The sequence below is a fragment of the Podarcis tiliguerta genome (assembly GCF_965153285.1).
Source record: "Podarcis tiliguerta genome assembly, chromosome: 12".
In the NCBI taxonomy this organism is placed as follows: Eukaryota; Metazoa; Chordata; class Lepidosauria; order Squamata; family Lacertidae; genus Podarcis; species Podarcis tiliguerta.
The window spans coordinates 25,757,639-25,780,321 of NC_139545.1; the positions used below are offsets into that span (position 1 = coordinate 25,757,639).

General features: G+C 41.3%; 2 protein-coding genes and 1 long non-coding RNA gene across 6 annotated transcripts in view; 2 read left to right on the plus strand and 1 right to left on the minus strand.

Annotated features, from left to right (window-relative positions):
* The first annotated feature begins 66 nt into the window (after nt 1-66).
* Nucleotides 67-9,380, plus strand: LOC310660636. 2 transcript variants are annotated; one of them, XR_014503551.1, is made up of 3 exons: nt 67-152; nt 6,019-6,087; nt 8,388-9,380. It is a non-coding gene; the product is annotated as an uncharacterized lncRNA (long non-coding RNA). The 2 variants fall into 2 exon arrangements; XR_014503552.1 differs by lacking the exon at nt 67-152 and adding an exon at nt 204-320.
* Nucleotides 1,930-19,580, minus strand: KLHL7 (kelch like family member 7). Its single transcript, XM_083405401.1, has 11 exons — nt 19,446-19,580; nt 16,906-17,008; nt 15,714-15,807; nt 15,343-15,467; nt 14,455-14,630; nt 13,102-13,276; nt 10,176-10,318; nt 7,429-7,669; nt 5,715-5,916; nt 5,151-5,248; nt 1,930-3,940 (listed from the first exon to the last, which is right to left on the minus strand). Exons 1-11 carry the CDS (start codon nt 19,563-19,565, stop codon nt 3,657-3,659), a joined length of 1,761 nt encoding a protein of 586 aa, XP_083261527.1. The 5' UTR covers nt 19,566-19,580; the 3' UTR covers nt 1,930-3,656.
* Nucleotides 19,581-19,824: 244 nt separating this feature from the next.
* HYCC1 (hyccin PI4KA lipid kinase complex subunit 1) overlaps nt 19,825-22,683 on the plus strand; it is a 51,030-nt gene continuing 48,171 nt past the window's right edge. Inside the window, exons 1-2 of one of the 3 annotated variants that reach the window (XM_083405442.1) lie at nt 20,112-20,578; nt 22,611-22,665. The gene's annotated coding sequence lies outside the window, so the exon portion shown is untranslated. Of the gene's footprint in view, nt 20,045-20,111; nt 20,579-22,610; nt 22,666-22,683 lie in introns of those variants that run through there. The other 2 variants (XM_083405438.1, XM_083405450.1) reach the window with 2 other exon arrangements.

Here is a 22,683-nt window from a genome sequence, read left to right on the forward strand (position 1 = left end):
TTTCCTCGCTCTTCCAAACTATGGCGTGACTTTCCAGAGACGACGACGTGCGGCAGCGCCGTCCTCCTGCTCAGCAACGGGCGCTGTTGAATTCGGTGGAGGTTTCTTCTCCTAAGAGGAAGCGGCGGCGGGTTAAGACCGCAGGCAGCACGGTAGCGCCGCGCTAAGTGATGGCAAAACCCGTCAGCTTTCGTGGAGCCGACATCGTCAGATGAGCCAAGAGTCTGTGTATGACAGAAAATTTGGCAAGCACTATACGTCATAGTGCACTGTCAGCCCCAAAATGCTTGCAGGGTTAGCTAGGAAAAACACATGAACAGGTGTCATTTTGTTTTATTCCTCCAACCTCACCCTTAACTCTCCTCCTGATGGTGACTTTCCAGGTTCAGGGGACGCTTAAGTCTCTGAATGGTAGTTCCTGGGGAGCAAAAGCCCACAAAGGCTATTTGCTTTGTGTGGCAGCTATGGGGTTTTGGAAAGCAACTACTCATGAGTGTAGCCAAGGGGGTTAGGTGCCGCCCCCAAATCAAGTAAATCAATAAAAAATACGAAATGACTGAGGTTCAGCCACACTAACTTAAAGCCTGCCACCACAACATAAATCTTGGCTATGCCCATGGGACTACTTAGGATTCCCACAGTGGCTATTGCCTACTAGATGAGCCTTTTATGCCAAGGCAGTAGGGTGGTTCTTATTCTTAAATTTATATGCCACCCTTCATCCAAAGATCACGTGTGATTAAGTTCACATTAAGAGCCCTGAACAGTAACATAGAAATAAGACTATACATCAACATTTTGTCGTTTTATTTTGACTCTAAATCCAAATAGAGATGTGAGTGTCTCAATGTGGTTCTCTTTCTCTTTTCTTAAAGTTGTACCTTGTCTTTACTTGCTTTTTCTTCTTTGGAGACTCCAAATGATAGGAACCATTTCCCAGCAGCAATCACTTAACAAATGTCCAAAGAGCAGTGTCTGTTGTTCTAGGTTTAATTTATCGATATCTACCCTTCTACTTCTTAACTTGCACTAGTTTAGATAGGTGCCTTTTTCAAACCATGCCTTCAGCTGTCAAAGAACAGCGGTATGAAATAGCAGAGATTAACCTTAATGAAAAGCAATGTGCACTGGTAGTTGGTGTCCATATCTACTACTTCCAATGCTAACACACACTCGAAAGTAACTTTCATGCACCTTGATTTCTATTCCTCACAACTCTATTGGCAGCATTCAAAAAGTTTGTTAAATGAGAAAAGTGTACAATAAGAGCACCCACAGATAGGTGTTTGCTCCTGAGTTCTAGGTTTTTTTATTTAATGTATTTTTTACTGTTACTAAAATTCAAAAGCAGGTTAAATTAAAAATACATAATAGAACAGCAGAATAAAATATGCAAAAACCAATAAAATCATCATAGGCAGCAGATTTACCCAAACACCTAGGTGAACTACTCTTCAACTGGTACCAAGAGTTGGTGCCACTTGTATTTGAGAAGCAAGTGAATTCAAGGCACTTGTAACAAGAATCCTTTTTTCCATGTCGGCACATATTGAATTTCAGGCAGATGTGGCACAGTCAAGGCAGCATTCCACATCAATCTTAATGTACAGGCAGGTCTATTTGAAAGCAGACCCTCTTGTCAAGTATTCTATTCCTTATTCTATTCTATGTACTACTTCATTGTCAGCCCGACAAAGAGTTTCTTCCTCTACTTGTGTATTCATAAAATTTGCTTAGATTTCTTTTCTGTCTTTTAATATGGACTCCCATATTAGAATGAGTTTTTCTTTGAATGAAGAATACAATTGGGAAAGGGCTGGAACTTTCTGGCTCTTCCCAGCCAAATTAAATTTCTTAGTCCAGGTTATGGAAATAAAGTCTCTTCACATATGTTAACATGGACTATTAAATGAACACTTCATGACCACCTTAAGAAAAACATATTTATTTAACAAAGTTTACTGACAACAAGCCTCACTGAGGTATGTTTCCAAAAAAATTGCTTCTACTTAGCAAAAGTAATCAGTAGGCAAGGTTTATCAATACATTATTTGTTAATACACAAAAACAGTCCAATAAAACTTGTTGCACCGAGTCCATTTACTAAGAACTGACAATGAATCCGTTTTGTCACACAATGTCTAGTTACGTAACAGGGATATATCTAGAATTAAGGAAAATGAGTTTTCATACTGGATGGTCCATATTTGGACTGATGGAAGTTAAATGTGCACTATATGGGAACCCCCTTTAAAAACAAAAAAGTTAAAACTAGCATCTGCTAGATTTAAGTTTCTTATTGATCAAATTATTCCATTTTTGGCAAAAGATTTGAGGAGGGAAATACTTTAAAACATAATATAAAAAATGTGCTTCAGAATTTTTTTAAAAACCCAACATGAAAAAATAGTTTAGACTTGCATCACTCTGCAGGTATGTGTATCACTTTAACATAGCATTAAAGGCAGTATTAGAAAGTATACAAAAATGTACTTTATATAATATAGGATGTTCTCAACCTAAAGCACATATTATACCCCAAACGTGTTTTTGCACAAGTCATAAGTCGTTCACGTTATCACATGTAAGCTTATGTCAATCTTTTTACAGTACACACTGCAGTTTTTGGAACTTCAGATGCGTATTAAATCAGGCATGTAAAAAATGGTATGAATTTTGATCTACCCCAATGAGAACAAGGAATTGGAAGGAACAGACATTCTAAACAAACTTATTTCCTGGGTTTTACTTCGGCTACCCTACACTTATTAGACTGCAATTAGGGACAAAACCAATGAATGGAAATTGCCTGGGCAAGTTTAGTTCCACTCCAACTATTCCTAACAACACATTTACTTTCTCCTGTAAATGAACAGCTGCCTTCTAGTATGTCTAGGTAGGACTCCTGTAGAGAGGTGCAGTATGTACCCTCATCTGGACAGTAAATATTTTAGGAAGTAGATGCACTAATGAAAAAGCATCATATCCCATGCACATGGTGGACAGGACATAGTGGAAACATACCACGGGTTTGTGGCTTTGCACAGATGGCATTAAGAACATAGAGGAGGGAGTAATTGCCTGTTGCCAGTCACCATTCCAGTTGCGTGAAGGATGCTCATATAAGATATGCCCCTAGTTATCTGAGCCTGCTCAGTACCAGGAGAAGCTGCATAAATAGTTAGAAAGCACAATATGTTTCACTCAGTAACTGGATACCATCCTGTGGGGGACCTGCATTGAAATAATGCAGTATATCTCTTTGTAGAACAGATGTTTCAGCAAAGTTACTCCAACTAATAGGGTTTGTTTCATTCAATTTTGCTACCCGAAAATTTTAATTATTTCAAACTCTGAAAAATGCAGGTTACTAAAAAATAATAATTTCTTGTTGGAATATTTCACAATATACTTAGACAGCAGAGTTTGTGGCAAAACTGCACACATGCATCTTAAGGAAACTTCATGTGTCTTCAATCTAAGGTTGTAGATTCTTGAGTTACTTCCCAAAAAATAAAACTTTGACAAGCAAATCCACCTTATGCACATAGTGGAGATAAAGTGAAGGATTTCATCCAAAAAAATTCTGTAGTACCGACATCTTGACAAGATGAAATTGAAATGCAGAAACATCATAAGTAGCAATCGTGAAATCTTCATGTTTCTAGTGTCTCCTCATTTGCTCCGCAAGTATCAACTACACAGATTAAACAGCTGGTCACTGGGAAAGCACGGACTTTAGAGTTGGCTATCCATTTATCAGTTTCAGTATTATATTCAAGGATGTGCCCCAAACGACCTACACCCTGAAAGCCTGCTAAGACATAAACTATGGAACCCACAGCAGCACATTTTACAGTCACACCTTTCCATGGCATGGGAGAGACCATCTTCCACTCATTCACTTTAATGTCATAATATTCCACATTGTCTAAGCCACCTTTAAAGAGAAGAGAAAACACACGAATAAGTATCAACCATGGTTTCTCAAACTTCCAACATAGTGATCACTATATACAGAATCCTTCCCAAATTGAACTTCCTCTAGTATGGTGAAGTAAAAGCAATAGTTGCAAGGATGGTTTGAAAAATTTAGCATCTAAAATTATCTGGGACTTAATAACTGAGGAAAGGAAACAAAATTCAAGGTTTGAAAACAAGATCTGTTATCACAGGGTGATAATAATTCAAAATTTACAATGCAAGCCTTCTAAATGTCTACTCAGAAGTAACTGCCATTGAATTCAATGGCACTTCCTCTGCGGTGCGTAGGTATAGAATTGTTCTCTTAAAAGTCTCAATTTCCACTGCTTTAAGGAGAAATTATTTTAATTTTCTATATAAATGGTATTTAACCCTATGTATAGGACAATCCCACAGACATGGGTGGCACTGTGGGTTAAACCACAGAGCCTAGGACTTGCTGATCAGAAGGTCGGCGGTTCGAATCCCCGTGATGGGGTGAGCTCCCGTTGCTCAGTCCCTGCTCCTGCCAACCTAGCAGTTCGAAAGCACATCAAAGTGCAAGTAGATAAATAGGTACTGCTCCGATGGGAAGGCAAATGGCGTTTCTGTGCGCTGCTCTGGTTCACCAGAAGTGGCTTAGTCATGCTGGCTACATGACCCGGAAGCTGTACGCCAGCTCCCTTGGCCAATAAAGCGAGATGAGTGCCGCAACCCCAGTGTCGGCCACGACTGGACCTAATGGTCAGGGGTCCCTTTACCTTTACCTTTATAGGTCATCCCAGTCATGATGGATATATGCTTTGTAGATGACTTTCATATATGGGAGAGTATGTAAAATTACAGTGTACTGGTAGAGAAGTGTTTATTTTTAAACAATACTCTACATGTGATACCATTAACAGCAAAACTGCAGGTCTGGACAAGTCTGGTCAAACAGCAAACATCTCATATTCACTCTTGTAGTGAGGCATGACTGCAAGACTCCTTCCACTAACCACCCTAAAAAACATGCAGGGACACAGCTCATTCTGCCACTAAGCTGGTGGTCCAACAATCTTCACCAGTCAGTTGACTTGAAACTCACATCCATCCAAAGCTGGCCAATTTTGAGAAGCTGTAGCTGGCACAATTATTTGTACATCTTACCTCTGGCACAGCAGATTTTAATAAAAATTATCAATTACCTAAGCCATTCTGTCCTCCAACGGCAAATATTTTGTCTTTCACAAACACAAGTCCATGATTTTTTCGGGCTTCAAGCATCGGACACAACTCTGTCCACCTGAAAATATTTAAAGCATGTAATTTTAAAAACACGTTCACTCAATTTCATACCATGAGCAGTTCTTTTTCCATCAAGTATGGTAAATACTAAAGTTGCAGAGAAGGGAATTTATAGTTAACTTATGATTTAGTTCCACTATTGCGAAAGCATGCCAGAGGAACTGTCAGTTAAAATGGAGCACAGATCTAAGCTAATTTTGGTTGCTTAAAAGCTCTTGCTCCTTATAAAAATACATTACATAATAAACGGTAGAACAATATTAACAACAAACAGAATTCACAGCATCTGACATATCTAAAAGGCATTACAACCTGATTTAAAAGTTTTAACTGCCCTCCTAATGCAAGCAGTGAAAGAGCCTCACAAATCTGTCAGGGAAGGGCACTCCAGAAGAAGTTGCATTTGTGTAATTGGCCTGTAGATGGTTAAACACACAATAAAATTTATTGAAATCAATACATACGTTTCTGTTGCTGGATCATAAACTTCACAGGAATTCAAGACTCTTCCAGAAACATTGTTTCCTAAACTTCCTCCACATACGTATATGAGACCATTTGCCTCTACCATCCCATGACTGCATCGCTGAGTCAGCATACTGGGCTTTGTGTGCCAACTTTCTGTTCTGGTATCATAGCATTCAAACAAATATAATGCAGAATTTCCTTTAAATAAAGAGACAAGCAAACTGATTTAGAGAATATTTGGAGATTCTATGAATTACATGCAACATTGCAATAAGGTCACTGTTGTAATTTGTCTTCTAGTGCAGCAGTTGAATGCTTCACATGACACTTCAAGCTGTACGGTTTTAAGGTTATGTTTTCCAAAACAAGGTACGTGATCCTATATACAAGCAACCTTCCTGTGATACTGATAATCCTTTTTTTAAAAAATCTTTTCTATGACATCTGCATTCAAAATATATACAATTCAGGAAACAAAGTCTTCCTTTGCAGCAATAGCATAATCCACATGGAACTGCCCATTTGCTGATAACACTACTCACAGTCCTGCTCTGAATGCCTTGGTATCAGAGATTAAGCAGGTGGATATCTAGTATACTCCTCTCTCAGTGCTGGTGCTCAGACTTTGCAACACCCTTTCCAGAGATGTTGACTTGGCATTCTCTGTTTTATCCTTTCGGCTCCAAGCCAGTTTTTTTTGAGGCAAGCACTTAAGGAATGGAAGAGACTGAAGCAGCTCCTGCTTTACTGTTTAGCTGATGTTAAATCTATGAATGTGTTCTGTTGGGTATTTTAGGTTTTGGCTATTCTATTTTTGTTGCTTGAATCTTTGCTACCTGCTCTGGCTTTCTTAGATAGAAAAATGCCACATAACAGAGCACTGGTGTTTTTCTTTTTGAACGTGAATAAATACTGAAAAGGTTGGAGACCTTCTCTCACAATCCTCTCAACATGGCAGCAAAGATAGAACCACAGAAGGTAGACACTCACTCTCCCCATAGTGAGCGCAAACTGGCAAAATCATTAGGAAAGGTGGACTGAGCTTCACTTGCTGCAACAGTCCAATAGATCTGTACTAGAGATGCACGTTATGAAGCAAGTTTGCCTCATAAACGTGGAGAAATGAATTTGCAGGGGAGAACTAGTGGGCATTTAATCTATCCCACACATGTTCATTATCCTCTGCAAATGCTCACTATCTATGATGTCCCAACTGTAGTATTTTCTGAGCCGTCCCACAAAAATACAAGTGCACATAGGGTTGCAGCCTGGGGGTGAGGTAAACCATGAACTCTTGCTATCTGTACCAGTTGTGCTGTAAGTTACAGATAAATGTCAGATATATACAGTACTTTCATTTCTTGATTTAGGTGGCTAAATGAAGCTGACATGACAAATATCCCTTCTAAAAATACACTGTTGTATCCAATACCAGTCATACTAAGACTAGTCCTATTGAAATTCAGGGGCATGACTAACTTAGGTCCATTAATTTCAAAGAGTGTATTCAGAGTAGAACTTAGTTGGATACAGTTCACTGATTTTTTTGTATTTTGCTCTATGTTTTAAGGCCCACATTGGATAAGATGGCTTCTGAGTTTTGGCAGTGAGTGCCATTTCTTTTCTAAAGTAAAATTCAATGACAACATTAGGGTGCCACACACGACTTCTACTTTACAGACCCACCAGCAGACCCTTCGAGTGTCTTACCTACTTCAGAACCACCAGATGTATATATTTTACCCTCTGCTGCACAAGCTGCAAGGCTATCCCGAGGTGTTGGAGGCCCCAGCTTGGAATACCAGCTGTCTTTCACAACATTGTAACAGTCCATTCGTTTTATAGGAAAAAGTTGGGAGCCGCCCAAAATATAAACCACGTTGTCCCAGAAAACACAAGCTGCATCCCTCCGCTTTTCAAAGGGACACCGGATGTCTGTCCAGCTGTAATCCTGTATGAGAAAAGATAGGTGTTTGGGAGAGAATACTGCGATGTGTAAATTCTTCAGAATTCTGAGACCATTGTTATTTATTTGTCCAATGAAGCTGGTGTGGCATACATGGTTCTTCCCCCTGTCCATTTACCCTCTAAATTATGTTGCGGAGTAATTTAGGCTGACAGATGGTGACTCTCAAAGTCATAGAAGCTTTATAATGAAGTAAGGACTTCAACTTACATGCCCCTAGTCTTAGTGCAACACTCTAACCACTAGGCTTTTATAAAAATGGACAGTGCCTTGATAATAGTAGTACACCACATTTGTATGTTGGGAAGTGATGTGGAGAAGAGCCTGGAAAGCTGTCTGCTATCTAGCTCCTGGTATTCTCCAAGTGCCCTTTCCCAACCAATTGCCACTACAAGGCTGATTCGGGAACTATTTTGCTCTGACAGGAGTTTTAGTTTTCACAATTCTTTTTCTCCCCTTGTAGCATGTCTTTGCTATTTCACTGCATAGATTTGATTTTAATGTTTTATGCAAACCGCTTTATGATGTCTGCCTGAAAAGTGGTGTACAGTATCTTAACTAACTAACTAACTAAATAAATAAATAAATGTGAGTTTACGGAACGGTGGAAAACTCATTTGCATGTATTACAGTGGGTTTTGAAAAGCCTGGGGCTTAGATCTAATAGGCCACTGTTACTGTCTTTACCACTGTTTTATTATAGGTGGAATCCTGTCTACAGCGGACACACTGCTCAGACAACAACGTACTTATTGAAAACTTCCTTCACACCCGTTTGCAGAGATTAATTATATTAATGTATTATCTTCACATCTTCCTTACATTTGGGGCATCAACAATAATTAACTGGAGGATAGGGGTGGAGAGGAGGGCAAAAGTAACCAACTGAGAATCTGTTTTGAGAAACTCCTGGCTATTATAAGTTGGCTTGATTTTAAAATTCCATAGATAAATGGAGTCAAGAAAGAGAACAGAACAATACAAAAAGGTGTTTAGAAGAAAATAGCAGATCTTAAGGAATAGAATCAGATAAAATAGAACTGGGGAAAATTTGTTGTCATGGCAACAAAGAACTCATTCTCCATGCTACAAATGATATATAATGTACCTTCAATTGGTTTACCTGTAATAAACTACTAATGGTGCTGCAAAAAACACCAGCAGAGTCATCAGTAGGGTTGAAACATGTATACAAACACAGCCAAATTTGAGCAACTGGGATAAATTAATGGAAATTAATGCACATTCCAAGAACCAGATAGTTACAAAAAGCAGCAAAAAGCAGTAAGGTCCTAGCCATATCACAGTCAAAGTACAAGACAACACTACATTCTTTAAAACTGCTTTTTAATTGTAATTTTTTTTAAAAAAATGTTTTTAACTGTTTTATGGGGTTATTCAGCTGTTTATGTTTATATTTTGTTTATGTATTTTGTGTTTTTATATTGTAATTTTATCTTGTGAACCGAGAAACCTGTGGGTATAGGGCTGTATATAAATTTAATTAATAATCATAATATTGCCTGAGCCAGCATACCTGTGTATCATCTGTTGTATCAAAAACCTCAGGTATAAATAAGATGATCATCTAAACAAGATTCTGTTTACCTGCACTATCTCAATGGGATGTTTATTCATGTGCTTTTCTCAATCTGGGTGCAATTAGTCACATGAAAATATATTTTAAAACAACTGATACAGCATTTATCTGCCAATATGTTGAATTGCAGTGAGTAGGAAAAAACTGACATTTTAAAATATAGTCAATAATCATTATAGCTTTCTTGTCCAGCAGCATCTTGCACTAGCAGAGGCTGACAGAACATCTTCAAAAGATAGCAAGCATAAGATGACAATTCAGTAACTCCCACCCCAATAGACATTGCTGAGGCACCACAGCAAGGATTCTGAAAGCCATGAAACAAGTAACTAGTGCTCACTTTTAGGTTGTTCAAATAAGAGGGGCCTTCACTCCCACAAAGCATCCTTCTGACAGACTACTCCATTTGCTGAAATGATCACAAGAGGGGGATTTATTGGGCTTGGAGGACATACTTCCTCTCAGACCAGTTTTCCCCATTTCCCCATGTTAGTTTTCACAGGATTCAAATTTGTTACTTTAATAATGATCAACTATTTGGGGATTTTAATTTATAAACTATACAAAATAGAAATCTATTTCTAGCAACAATGAAAGCCCATACGTAAGTGTAAGAAACATTAAAGTTGCTATAGAAACCTCAAAAACCTCAAAATAGCTCTGCACTACAGAAAGTTCCCTGTATCATCTTGCTATCCCTTATTACATTGTTCCTTACAACCTGTCCTCCCACAATTTAACAACAAAAACGCTTGTTTTGTGAAATCTCACAAGTGCAAGAACAAACTAATTTTATATCTATTCTCATATCTATATCTGTAGTGATGAAACTGGTTATATAATGAAAGAGATGATGAATTTTCTGTTGAAATTCTGAAAGATCAGAGCTACCTTTGGATTAAAATACCGACATGACTGCGGTTGTGAGCCACCAAACAAGGCAATGCGGTAATCGTGCTTTTTTCTTCGCGGGCGAGTGCCATCCACCAACTCTTCTCTGTCCTCTGGAGAAAGCAGATGGTATCTCATGCCACCTAAACCAGAAGGTATACACAATGATTCCATGTAATTCTAAGAGAAATCTCTGTTTTCAAAGCAAGGATAGACAAAAATTAAAGAGGAGGGAAAAAATAAAAGTCTGTTTTTAACCATTTTTCAAAAATCACATGCAACCTCTGAAATACAGAAAGGCTGCCACAAAAAAAAACGATGAAGTGTCTTTAAAACATGTTTCTATATTCACTGATATGTATAAAGTACCTGTACAGTGAGACAAACTGATTACCATGGAATAAACCTCTTGGAATATTATGCCACTGAGTATGTCATCAAATACACTGGGAAGAAACATCAACATCCAATATGTTTTAAATAATCAAAGCTTAGTATCTATAAAATATTTCTCACTACACCTAAACAAGAACACAGCTTAAAGGTTTTATTCAATCTTTCCTTCTTTTTCTTTGTTTTTACTTAGCATATACTTGAGAAGCAGCCCGGATCTGCATTGAAGACACAGATGGTGGTGCGTAGGTTTACTGTTCTTCAACAGCTGAGAGAAATGTCATTACTCAGGCTATTTTTGTATAGATATTAATGTTCTTACCAATTATATCTGAAGCCTAAGAAATCTGAAACATACGAGTTGGTTTTAAAGGCATACTGATCCTTCCAATAACTATTTTTTTCAGGTATTAAGATGGCCTTTGGTAATGAATACTCTGGTATCTTCTATTTTGCATCTTAAAGTGAGGCCCAGTTTATTGAAATAAGTTACTTTAGCGAAGAGGAGGGTGGGATGATTTGGTGGGGGTGTTTTCCTGGGGTTAAGTGAAAGGTGGATGGATGCTGGCTAGCCACCAACCCATGGCTGCAGTAATCAACAGAAGGAAAGGGGGAAGGAAGATGCTGATTATACTTGTCTTTGTACAGGATTCCCAGGATCATTGCTGCCATCCCCCCACTCATCCAAATAGGACATGCGGATCACAGAAAAATCCTAGAGCACTTTCTTCATCTTCACTCCAGCTGCAACAAAAAGTGCACAAGGGCACAAAGACAAACAAACTTGAACTTGTAGCCGAGGGAATTCTACAACCAAGGTGCCAACACAGAGAAGGCCTTCTACTATTATTAAGTGGTGGGGAAAACTGGAGTCAGATCTTGGGAAATCTAAATTGATATAATGGGGAAGATGCAGTCCTCCAGATTCCCTGGTCCCAGATCATTTAGGGTTTAAAGGGCAAACAAAAGAATTCAATTACGCTCAAAAGCAAACTGAAAGATAGGTGAAGCCCTTTAAACACTGGAGGACTATGTTCACCGTAGTTGTTGGCATCTATCTCAGGAGACAATGGAGGAGTGTGCCCTTAGGGGTGAAGTCAAACCGTTGGAGAGATACGATGTCTGCTGCGGCTGTAAGAGACTGATGCAGGAGAGACATGTTTTGTTGCTGACTGGTTGTGCTGACGTGACTGTCTCTAGGTACTCGGTCATCTCCAAGGGATTTCCACGCTGTGGGATTGATATTGCCATCATTCATGTCATTCTTGTAACACAGAGTTGGTCTGCCAATGGGCCTGGTGTCTGAAGCCAGCTCCCTGTAGAGCACGATGGCATGGATCCTGCCATCTTCCATTCTGTGGACATGACCAAGCCACTGAAGACTTTGAGACAGGAGTGCTGGGAATGTAGGCTTGGGAGAGCACATCCTTTTTTGAGATTCTGTCCCGTCATGTGATGCCCAAAATCTTCCTGATATAGCAAATGTGGAAGGCTTCTGGTGATTGTAAGTTGCTCACGACGCACTTCCATAAAGCAGTGTGCTCAACATGCAAGCTGGGCTGCCTGCTTCAGTGGGTGCTTGGAGCCCAGAGTATCACTCCACAAGCACCAGGAAAACTACTGCACCAGCAGAACTACTGTTATACAAATCAATGGTGCAATTGCACTCAGAAAAGGGCAACCGTGATCAAGGGGATAGAGCAACTCCCCTGGGAGGAGAGGTTGCAGCATTGGGGCCTCTAGTTTAGAGAGAAAGCAAGTAAGAGGTGACATAGAAGTGTATAAGTGGATACAAATAAGTACCCCCCCCATCTCATAACACAAACTCATGAACAACCAATGAAGCTAAATACTGAGGATTTAGGACAGACAGTAGTAGTTCTTTACACAGTACACTGTTATGCTATGGACTTCACTCCCACAGGAGGCAGTGATGGTGACCAATTTGGATGGCTTTAAACTATGGTTATTTATGGAGGATAAGGCTATCACTAACCACAAAGGCTATGCTCTGCCTCCACAATTGGAGGCAGTATGCTACTAGTTGCTGGAAACTGCAGGAGGGGACACTGCTCTTGTGCTCAGCTCCTGCTGTTAGGCATCTGGTTGGCCACTGTGAGAACAGGATGCTTGACTAGATGGGCAACTGGTCTGATCCAGCAGGCTCTTATAATTTTATGAAACTCTGAAGTGACCCATAATTGCTTGAAGCTGTCCCATAACAAGGTGTTTCCTTATTTTGGTATCCACTGTTCAAGGCTGTGACACACAAATGAGATTTTTGAAGTTGGGAGACTCTGGACCATGAAGCTCACATAGTCTGCAATTTATTAGACATAGTTCTAACTGCAGGAAATAGAATGCCGATATTAAGGGCTACTAGTCAGCTTTGATTCAGCTGCCTGGCACAGAGAGAACAGGGTTAATCCTACCTTTCTTTTGTATTTACATGCTAAAATGCATTTAAATGGAATAAGCAGTTCTTAAAGAAAAACTTTACAGAGAGTTGAGACAACATGGAAGATAAACTTACTGATAACCATTTTGAGGCACTCAGGGTTGTCCTGGATAAGTGGCTCAGCTTGTACTGTTTTACTGAGGAAATTCTTTGAAATTAAAGGAAACCTGACTTTAGCAAGAATGTCAACCATGTAAGGCTGACGGTTTGGCTCGTCATACTTTAGCCACCTGACGGCAGCATCATAAACCTAGAAATAAGAAAGAAAAATACATCTTTGTACTTACAGTAGCAGCCATCTCTAGAACCAGGAAATTGATAACTCAGCTCTTACAAAAAGGAAGTCTAATTTAGGATCTTCAAAGGGCTTTTAAACATAATTACTTGCTATACCTTATATTGCCAGTTAGATGGGTTTAAGTCCCTCATTCAGGAATGGCTAAGAAGAAATGCCAAATTTAAAAGCTGCTTCTGATCTCCTGAGATAAAAAAATTCAGAGCCATGACTATTCAGAGTTGTGAAACTACAAGCATCAGCTGAACTAAGATAGACCAAGTTATTTTATGATAATTATTACAAAGTGAACATGCATGTGTAAATTGGAGTGAAATAACTCACAGGGCTGCCACTTACCTGGAAAATAAAATTTTACTTCTAACATATTTCAGCCACTGAAATAATTTTTATGTCCCCCCACACTAAATGGGATCCACCACACTGAAAGGATCTAACTTTGTTTCAGTGAAAGTTTACACTTTCTTGAAGCAATTAGATAATGTGGAAAAATCCCAGATATAGTAGTAGCTATGCTAATACCTTTTGGTCCTTCATAGTAACTACTCTCAATGTTTTTAGAAAGAGTCGCTTCAACTGTCAAACATGATATACAAGAACGAGACAGAAAACCAACTACAAAACTGAGAAAACGCCACAAATAGCAAAAAGGAGGAAAAAATACCAGATGCCAGAAAATCTCAATCTGTTTTGGAACAAATCTTTCCTTGAGGACACTTTTTAAACCGCATTTCTCATAAAAAATATAGGATACTATAGTGACTCCTACTTCAAGCACCTGATGTTCCAGCCTTTTTTCCTGCCAAAAATTAATCAAATACTGATCCTTTAGTTTTGATGCAGTTAAGCACTCCTATATTTGAGGCCCTTCTGTTTTTCACATTACAACTCCCCATGCCACTTTGAAGGCTGCTCCATTAAGTCATTGGACTTCATGGGGAGATGAGACCTGAAAAGCTGGAGAATCTGGTTGGAAACTCATACAGATACTAAAAGTTCTGCCAGCAATTATTTGCATTCCACTTTTTACAGGAAATATTTCCACACAGATTGCATATTTACAGCAAGATAGCTAAAAAAAAAAGCCTTATTTCAGATGCAAGACTAAAATAGCTATGAAACTGGACCCTCACCTGATCTTCTGCTCTTACAGTTAGCGTGTCTTGATTCAGGAGATGTGTTACACGTTTAACATCTAGCTGCAGAAACTCATCTGTCTTGTAAACCTCTGTGAAATGCTGGTGGATAAAGTCATCTGCGGTAGCCTTGAGCTCTGGGCAGTCAAGACACTCTGCTAACACACTTATACCTAGTGCAAGATAGTAAAAGATTATGAAAAGATTTTAAAATTCATGAAAAAGCATATTGGTTGGAATTAAACTTTGTGCTCTTACGAATGTTACATCTGCACAAGCATTGCAGCTTGATAGATGGAAGACTCACTCTTGCCCCCACCCTTTTGCTGTTCTGGGGGTTATCCCAATTCCCTCCAGCCAGTTTCTGGGCAGGCGTGGGAGAAGTAGAGGGGGGAAGCCCGCCTTGCACAGAGTTTCTGTTGACAGAGCAGAATGCTGCCCATTTCTTTTTTATGCAAAATACCATGTTATTAATAATTTAATAATTAATAATTTAATATAAGTTTTTTCTCTTCAGTGGCAAAATAATGACCCAAATAGTTATCTCGAGAGGTAACATAATTGATGAAATCTATGAATTTCTCATGCTCTAAGTACTAGAGAGACAATGATGTCATGTTAGCAACTTGGAAGAAAGACTTTAACAGTAGTCACATTCTATAGAAGACAATAGTTCAGTCTGGCTTATCTGAAAGCTAATCAGAGGTGGCAGGCACTATACACATGACAAATACATTTTCAAATCATAAAACTTGTTTTCCAGTAGAATACATGAAATGTATCATTAGCAAGACTGTCCTAAAAATGAAATAATCAAGGACCCAAAGTGCCAATTTTGAAATATATCAAGAGTTCTTAGAAACAATATAGAGAGTGCCATCTTACCAAGACAATTTGAAGCATCAACTTGCTCTTTTAAGAAGTCCACACACATTTTTTTCACAGGTTCAATTTGATATTGATTTGCAGCATCTAACAATGACTGGACATTGTTGCTGTTTACGGAAATTCTGAAAAAAGTAGCAACATTACTATGACCAAAACATTTTCAACAAGAAATGGAAACATGACAACACACATAGCTAGATTAAATTAGGATTTTCAACCACTAGAACAGCAACACAGTATGTTACAGGCAGATACAGTACTACCTGTTGAACAAATAATTAAAATAGCATTAATTCACTTAACAGCTTTTCTGGGCTTCACATGAAGCTATCTGATGGGCAGATATTAAGAGTTATAAATAAACCTACCTTGCAGTATAAGCAAACTCCACAAGCTGCTCAATAATATCTGGCTCTGCATCTTTTAACTCCACTTCATAAGACTTTGATTCAATCATATTTGCTGCAATTAGATACATAACACCATCATCTAACCTGAACAACAATTCCATCCCTGCACCCACATCTCAAAGGACCTGCTGCTCTAATTTAAGGGGGGGGGCAGTTGCAATAGAAGTTGTTAAGCGAACTTCAAGACAATCGCAGAGATCAGTTACAAAATGAGCAACAGAACCTAGAATTGACCAAGCTGGTATCTAGATTTAAATGTATTAACAACTGTTTTCCTAATTCCGTATTACTTATAGAAATAATTTACAGAAAAACAAGTACACTAAGAATAGGTGTATCTGGAGCTGTTGTTAACACCTGTCCTCAAGCTTGTCCTTTGGCTACAAGTCATGATTGAGGAGAGACCTGAACTATGATCCAGTGGTTGGATGACACACTAAGCCAAATCTTGGTTTAGCTTAGCTGCTGTGCCAACCTAAAAAGCCTAGGAAGAAGCAAAGTGGTTGCAATCGTCTTCTTGGGAGACGGTATATTCATGCTAAGCCATGGTTTGGCTTAAAGTTGTTCTCCTGCATGGTGCTACTAAACTGCACTTAGGCTGACAGTTGGTCCAGCAACAGAGATGAAAGACAAGGAAGAAATATCACTGTAAAGATAACTGGACAAGATTCAAGAGTTTCTACATATATGTTATTAAACCAAATCTCCCTTTCTTTGCAGGACCACAATGTTATCAACTCAGTACATAAGCTTGTTGCCAAATGGTACCTTGAGTCTACAGCAGGTTGCCGTTACCACGATGGAATGTCTTATCTGCCAGGGGGTTGGACTAAATGACCCTCAAGGTCCCTTCCAACACTACAATTCTATGATTTCAACTAACTGCTTGGCTGTAGCTTGCTCTTACAACAATCCACCTGTCCCAGTATGCAAGAAAGAGAAACACACACAGTGGAAATTGTATTAATTATGGACTAAGGCGGAGGTTTTTTAATTGCAGTCGCCAACCTGGAGCCCAGAAATCTCCACATAGTCGCAACTGAATCTGTGCCAGTAGCAAAATGCTCCTGGCTAATTTTGAACACTGCTGGTCAGTAGATGATGATGATGATGATTTAAACCAGTAGAAGTTGAGTAGCTGAAGACTTACTGGTAAACATCAAGTTAAAGAAGTGACTTGCTGAAGCAAGTACAACACGATGAGCTGGGATCTTCCTTTCCTGGACCATGAGAATGACATCACAGAGTGTTTTCTAGCACAAAAAAGTCAAAATGATGACAAAACATGTAATATTTCATAATTTCAGAGAAATGTGTAGAAAGTCTTGTTTTTTTGCTAAACTAGTGACCTACAGAAATGTACAACAAACACTATTGAAGACAAAATCACCATTTTTCAAAGGAGCTCAAGGCAATGTATGTGCTTCTTCCTATCCTCATTTAATCCTCATAACAACCCTGTGAAGTTCATCCATTGAGCTTCATAGCGGCAGGAATTCAAACTCTGGTCTTGTAACTGAATTACATTTACAATATGAACAATTACAATTTTGCTGCTCTTCAGCTCCAAGTATGTGAGATTTTTGCATACAGTTTGGCAAACCCTACATTGTAAAGCTATTCCTATCTACTCAGAAATAATTCTTAGTTAGTTTAATAGGGCTTACTTCCAGGTAAGCATGTAGAAGATTGCAGGCTTAATACTGTAGCCAGCAACACATACTTAAAATAGCACTCATTGTCCCAAATGCTTATGGGGGGTCTAAATAGAAACAACTTGAACATTTGCTTCTTTATTGTCATTTCCACAATAGACCAAAATAGCAGAGTGACTAATGTGTTAGTTAAGTAGCTTTTAAATGAGACCAGGTTCCTAAAAAGTACTCTCTGCGTATACTTTAATGGATGCTCTGATTATTCTGTCATCATTTAAAAGCTGCTGAACTAATTTCTAAAGGTAGAAAAGGTAGAAAAAGAAAGACATTGACAATTATTTTTCTCTGTTGTGGAAATGACAATGAAGGAAACTTAATATTTTCCAGTTGTCTCCATTTAGACCTCCAACTATTTGGGAGAAAGACTACCATTTAAGTGTTTATATTTGCTAGAATATTAGCCAACGTGTGTAGCATTTTTAACTTGAAATATAGATAAGCACCTCAAGGCAACTGAACAAGAGCAAAGCTGTTACTGAGCTAAAATATGTAATAGATCTTAAAATTGGTACAGTGGCAGTTCTAGCAAGTAATGACAATAAAATCACCACTAAAGCAGATTATGAAGAAAATTGGTTGCATTCAACTCAGTGTAGACCCATTGAAATTAATGTCCATTACTTAGGATTAATTGTAATAGGTCTACTCTGAGCAAAAGGTGAATACAAGTCACAGGTTAGCAAGGCAAATATTAAGCCTCATAGATCAGTAGACTGGTACTACCCAAACACATCTGTTAAGTACACAATTGAACTAGCAGTTTTCACCCCAGTTTCATAGTCATACACTAGTCATCTTCACTAAGCACACGACTAACTTGTACCTTCTGGAAGGGGGCTGATGGTGAAGGTGTTACCTCCAACCACTATTTCCACTACAGCTTGCCAACATTTGTAACGCTCCAACCCCTACAGCCTGTTAACAGTTGTTCTGGTAATAGCTTTCCTGCACAAAAAGATAGCTATTAACTCCTATGCCAGGCACAGGCAAACTAGGCCCTCCAGATGTTTTGGGACTACAACTCCCACCATCCCTGACCACTGGTCCTGTTAGCTAGGGATGATGGGAGCTATAGTCCCAAAACATCTGGAGGGCCAAGTTTTCCTACGCCTGTCCTATGCTGTTGTGATCACCTTTCTGTATCTCTAGAATACTATCCACTTGGGTGACATATGCTAGAGATAAAGGAAGATGAATCTGAATTAAGTTTACCCATTTGCCAGGGAACAGAAGTTGGGAATATTCTCATTTTTCCCCAGTGCATCCTTGTGGGTGGAACAACAAAGAGTTACACCAGACAAATGAGCAAAGAATGCAACCGGGTGGTCTTGGCTTCACATCAACTGCTCTGTGTACCAGAGATCCATTGCAGCGTGGTAGTGCCCAAATATAAGGGACTGCACTACAAATCCCGATGCTGCTCTCAAATCTCGCCTCTAACAGGAACTCATCAGGTAGTCAAGTTACAAGAAAGGAGATTCCTTCTAAACACACAGAAAAACTTTCCTGACAGTAAGATCTGTCAGTGAAAGCCTCCCTTGGGAGGTTGTGGGCTCTCCTTGGAGAGGTTGGATGCCCATCTGTCACAGACGCTTAGCTGAGATTCCAGCATTGCAGGGGGTGGGAGTAGATGATCCTTGGGGTCCCTTCCAACTCTACAATTCTGATTCTTAGGCAAGGCGTCTTCTGTGAGCCTCGTCAGCCTTCCTCCACCTCTGCAATATGGGAGTCCTGACTGGCCTACTTTACAGGACTGTTGCAAACAGCAACAAAACAATGCCAAGCACACTTTGTGTTAGCTGTGTCCCCCCTGCCATGGATTTCTTCTCCTACAACTCCTCCGGGCTCACAAATGCCCGGGTGCCAGGCTCGTGGTCAACACCATGGGGGGGGGGGGAGAGATAGAAACATGTTCCTATTGGACCCCAGAGGTCAAAGAGCCCTCGGAGGCCGGTCACCCCACACCCCGCCTTACTTGCTTCCTCATGGTGTTCATGACCCCCATGAAGCTGGCCAGCAATTTGGCTTCTTCCCGGGCGGCGAGTTTCTTCTCCGTCTTCTTCTTGTTGCTCTTCTCCGACGCCGAGGCCGCCATGCTCCCTTCCCCTTCCCTCGCCTCCCTCTCGCCGGCGACGAACCGAAGGCTTCCCCAACCGACGCCCGGTCATAAACGGCAGTCAGCCAGGCTCCAACGGCCAACGCGAAGCGGCAGCCCCGGCCTCGCTCTGCGAAAAAAAAAGGGTCTCCCTCCGCCCAGCAGTTGCAGGCCCTCTTCCTACACCCCCAAATATAGGCTCCCCTGGCCAATCAGGAGGCAGCTCGCGGACTCGCTGTCCGCCAACACAAGTCCGCCCCTTCTCGGGAGCCGGCGAAGATTCCGCGGGTGGGAGAGGTAAACAAAGAAGGAGCCGGCGCGCCGTGACGTCACGCCGAAGCGCACGACCTGCCCGAGACAATGAGAGCGGGGGACGTGAGGAGGTGGAGAGTTGTGGGTAGGCGCCAGGTGCGCATGTGTGGATGTGGGCAGGTTGGTCCCTGAAGTGTGTCGGAGGAGCACGAGTCTTCCCGAGAAGGGTGGGTCGCTCAGTCGCCCAGTATAGAAACAGATACGCCTCTTTCTTAAAGGAGGTGGCTCGGCAGAACACAGGAAAAGCATTGGCCCGTCTATGGTGTGCGCTGCCTGCCGGAGGCTCCGCTCCGTTGTCCCCGTGGATGGTGCTGTGGGTTAAACCACAGAGCCTAGGACTTGCAGATCAGAAGGTTGGCAGTGCAGTTCGAATCCCCGTGACGGGGTGAGCTCCCGTTGCTCGGTCCCAGCTGCTGCCAACCTAGCAGTTCAAAAGCACGTCAAAGTGCAAGTAGATCAATAGGTACCGGTCTGGCGGGAAGGTAAACGGCGTTTCCGTGCACTGCTCTGGTTCGCCAGAAGCTGCTTAGTCATGCTGGCCACAGGACCCGGAAGCTGTAGCTGGCTCCCAATAAAGCGAGATGAGCGATGCAACCCCAGAGTCGGCCATGACTGGACCTAATGGTCAGGGGTCCCTTTACCTTTACCTTAGATGGGAATGGCAGAGGTTGGAACCAGGACCATCTTCTTCGGCATGAGAAGTACGTGCAGATCATCTGAACGCATACAGTGATCCAGATGTGGAGGAGGAGGAGGAAGGGCAACATGCATCCCCAATAGGGGCTGAGCTGGAAGCAGAGGTTTAAAACTCCAACCACCCCAGCACCCTACTTTTCTTCTTGGAGGGAGCAGGTGGCACTGTGGTCTAAACCACTGAGCCCCTTGGGCTTGCCGATCAGATGGTCGGCAGTTTGAATCCACTTGACCGTGGTGAGCTCCTGTTGCTCTGTCCCAGCTCCTGCCAGCCTAGCAGTTTGAAAGCCTGCCAGTGCAAGTAGATAAATAGGTACCGCTGTGGCGGGAAGGTAAACGGCGTTTCCGTGTGCTCTGGCTTCCGTCACGGTGTTCCGTTGCGCCAGAAGCGGTTTAGTCATGCTGGCCACATGATCCGGAAAGCTGTCTGTGGAAAGCTCCCTTGACCTGAAGCAAGATGAGCGCCGCACCGCATAGTTGCCTTTGACTGGACTTAACTGTCCAGGGGTCTTTTATCTACAGTGGTACCTCGGGATGCGAACGGGATCTGTTCCGGAGCCCTGTTCGCATCCCGAACGGAACACAAGACGCAACAGCATGTCTGCGCACGCAGCGTTTCGCTGCTTCCGTGCATGCGTGTGACGTCATTTTGAGGGTCTGTGCATGTGCTAGTGGCGAAACCCAGAAGTAACGCGCTCCGTTACTTGCGGGTTGCCGCGGAGCGCAACTCGAATGCGCTCAACCCAAAGCACATTCAACTCGAGGTATGACTGTATTTTTATTCTTCCTTCTTTCTGCAGCTGCTGCCAAAACCAGTGGGGTCTTGAGACCCTCAGAAAAATATTGTTACAACCAGTGCTATTTTTCTAGAAAAAGAGGTGCCAGAACTTACCATGAACACCTCCCTTGTTCTCTTATAATGGCAATGGTGCCCACCTGAGAGGTAGGTGCAGGAACTGAGTTCAAGTGAGTTTTGGCTGCAGAAAAGCCCTGGTTACAGCCACCCCAATCTCCAACCAGCGGTGCAAGATTCCATGGATTGCAGGTACGCTTACCAGCATCTGTGTTCCTTTTTGGGACAATGAGGCACAACAGAGATGTGGTCCCTTTATCACATATACAGGCCAACAAGACGAATTCCCCCCCCCCCAGCCCGACAACATACGAATCAATATGGCTAACTTAACTCAATTCCTTGGGCCCTCTGATCTCTCGCTCCACCAGCAAAAATAAAAAACACCACACCGGTCATTCCAACTTGGATTACATAGTTGGCATAGAGTCAGAGATAGGTGGGACTAGTGGCCCGTTTGTTCTGATTGATACGGATACCTTTTAGCTTCTACAACCTGAAGCTATGGACTATCTACTAGGAGGCGTGCAGTTCTTCCTGGATGCTTGTCCATACTGGCTGGTGATGTCTGCCAGAGCTGGGCTGGGTGTGTGATCTCAGAGGTCCTCCTGGATCTCTCAGAGGCTTTCAGTATCATAGATTCTGAATCAGCTGCCTGGTTTGGGCCACAGGTTCTGCTACAATTTGGAGTCTTCTGTCACGAAGCCAGATCCGATCGCTACTCCAAGACATTCAACAGATGGCTTGGCATCAGTGCTAGGAACTCACCCACCCTCTCTATGAGGGTAGCAGCCATTGGTATTGATGCTGCTGTGCCGGAAAATACCATCTGCCCATGGGCATAGCCAGGGAGGGGCACCTGCCCCCCTAAATCAATAAAAATACGTAGCAAACTAAGCTACTGCTGCCCCCAACAAAAGGCCTGCCACCCCTAACAAAAATCCTGGCTATGCCCATGCACCTGCCCCATGCAAAACGGTTGTGTAAAGTACTTGATTGGAGTATCCCTTGGAGAGCTGACCACATCTCTCTAGCACACCTGCACAGAGCTGTAGTAGTAATCAGCTTGAAGGGATTTTGGGATGTTGTTTTACCTGTTGTGTGATACAAATCTCTGCTTGCATCATAAAAGCTAAGCTTAGAATTGATGGTATCATTAAAATTTATCTCTTTGAGGTCCTCTCCAGTGGCATTTTTTTTTTACAAAGTTGAATGCACAGTTACTCCTCAGATGGCTGCAAGGTATTTAATATATTTCTA

What these genes read in the sequence shown, in the direction of transcription:
- KLHL7 (XM_083405401.1), bottom strand. Translation starts at nt 19,565, where the DNA reads ATGGCGGCCTCGGCGTCGGAGAAGAGCAACAAGAAGAAGACGGAGAAG. An exon ending in CTTTAACTTGATGTTTACCA is followed by an intron (nt 15,808 to 16,905) that starts GTAAGTCTTCAG and finishes ATCTAATTGCAG; the next exon opens with CAAATATGATTGAATCAAAG. An exon ending in GTCGGTATTTTAATCCAAAG is followed by an intron (nt 7,670 to 10,175) that starts GTAGCTCTGATC and finishes TTTCTCATACAG; the next exon opens with GATTACAGCTGGACAGACAT.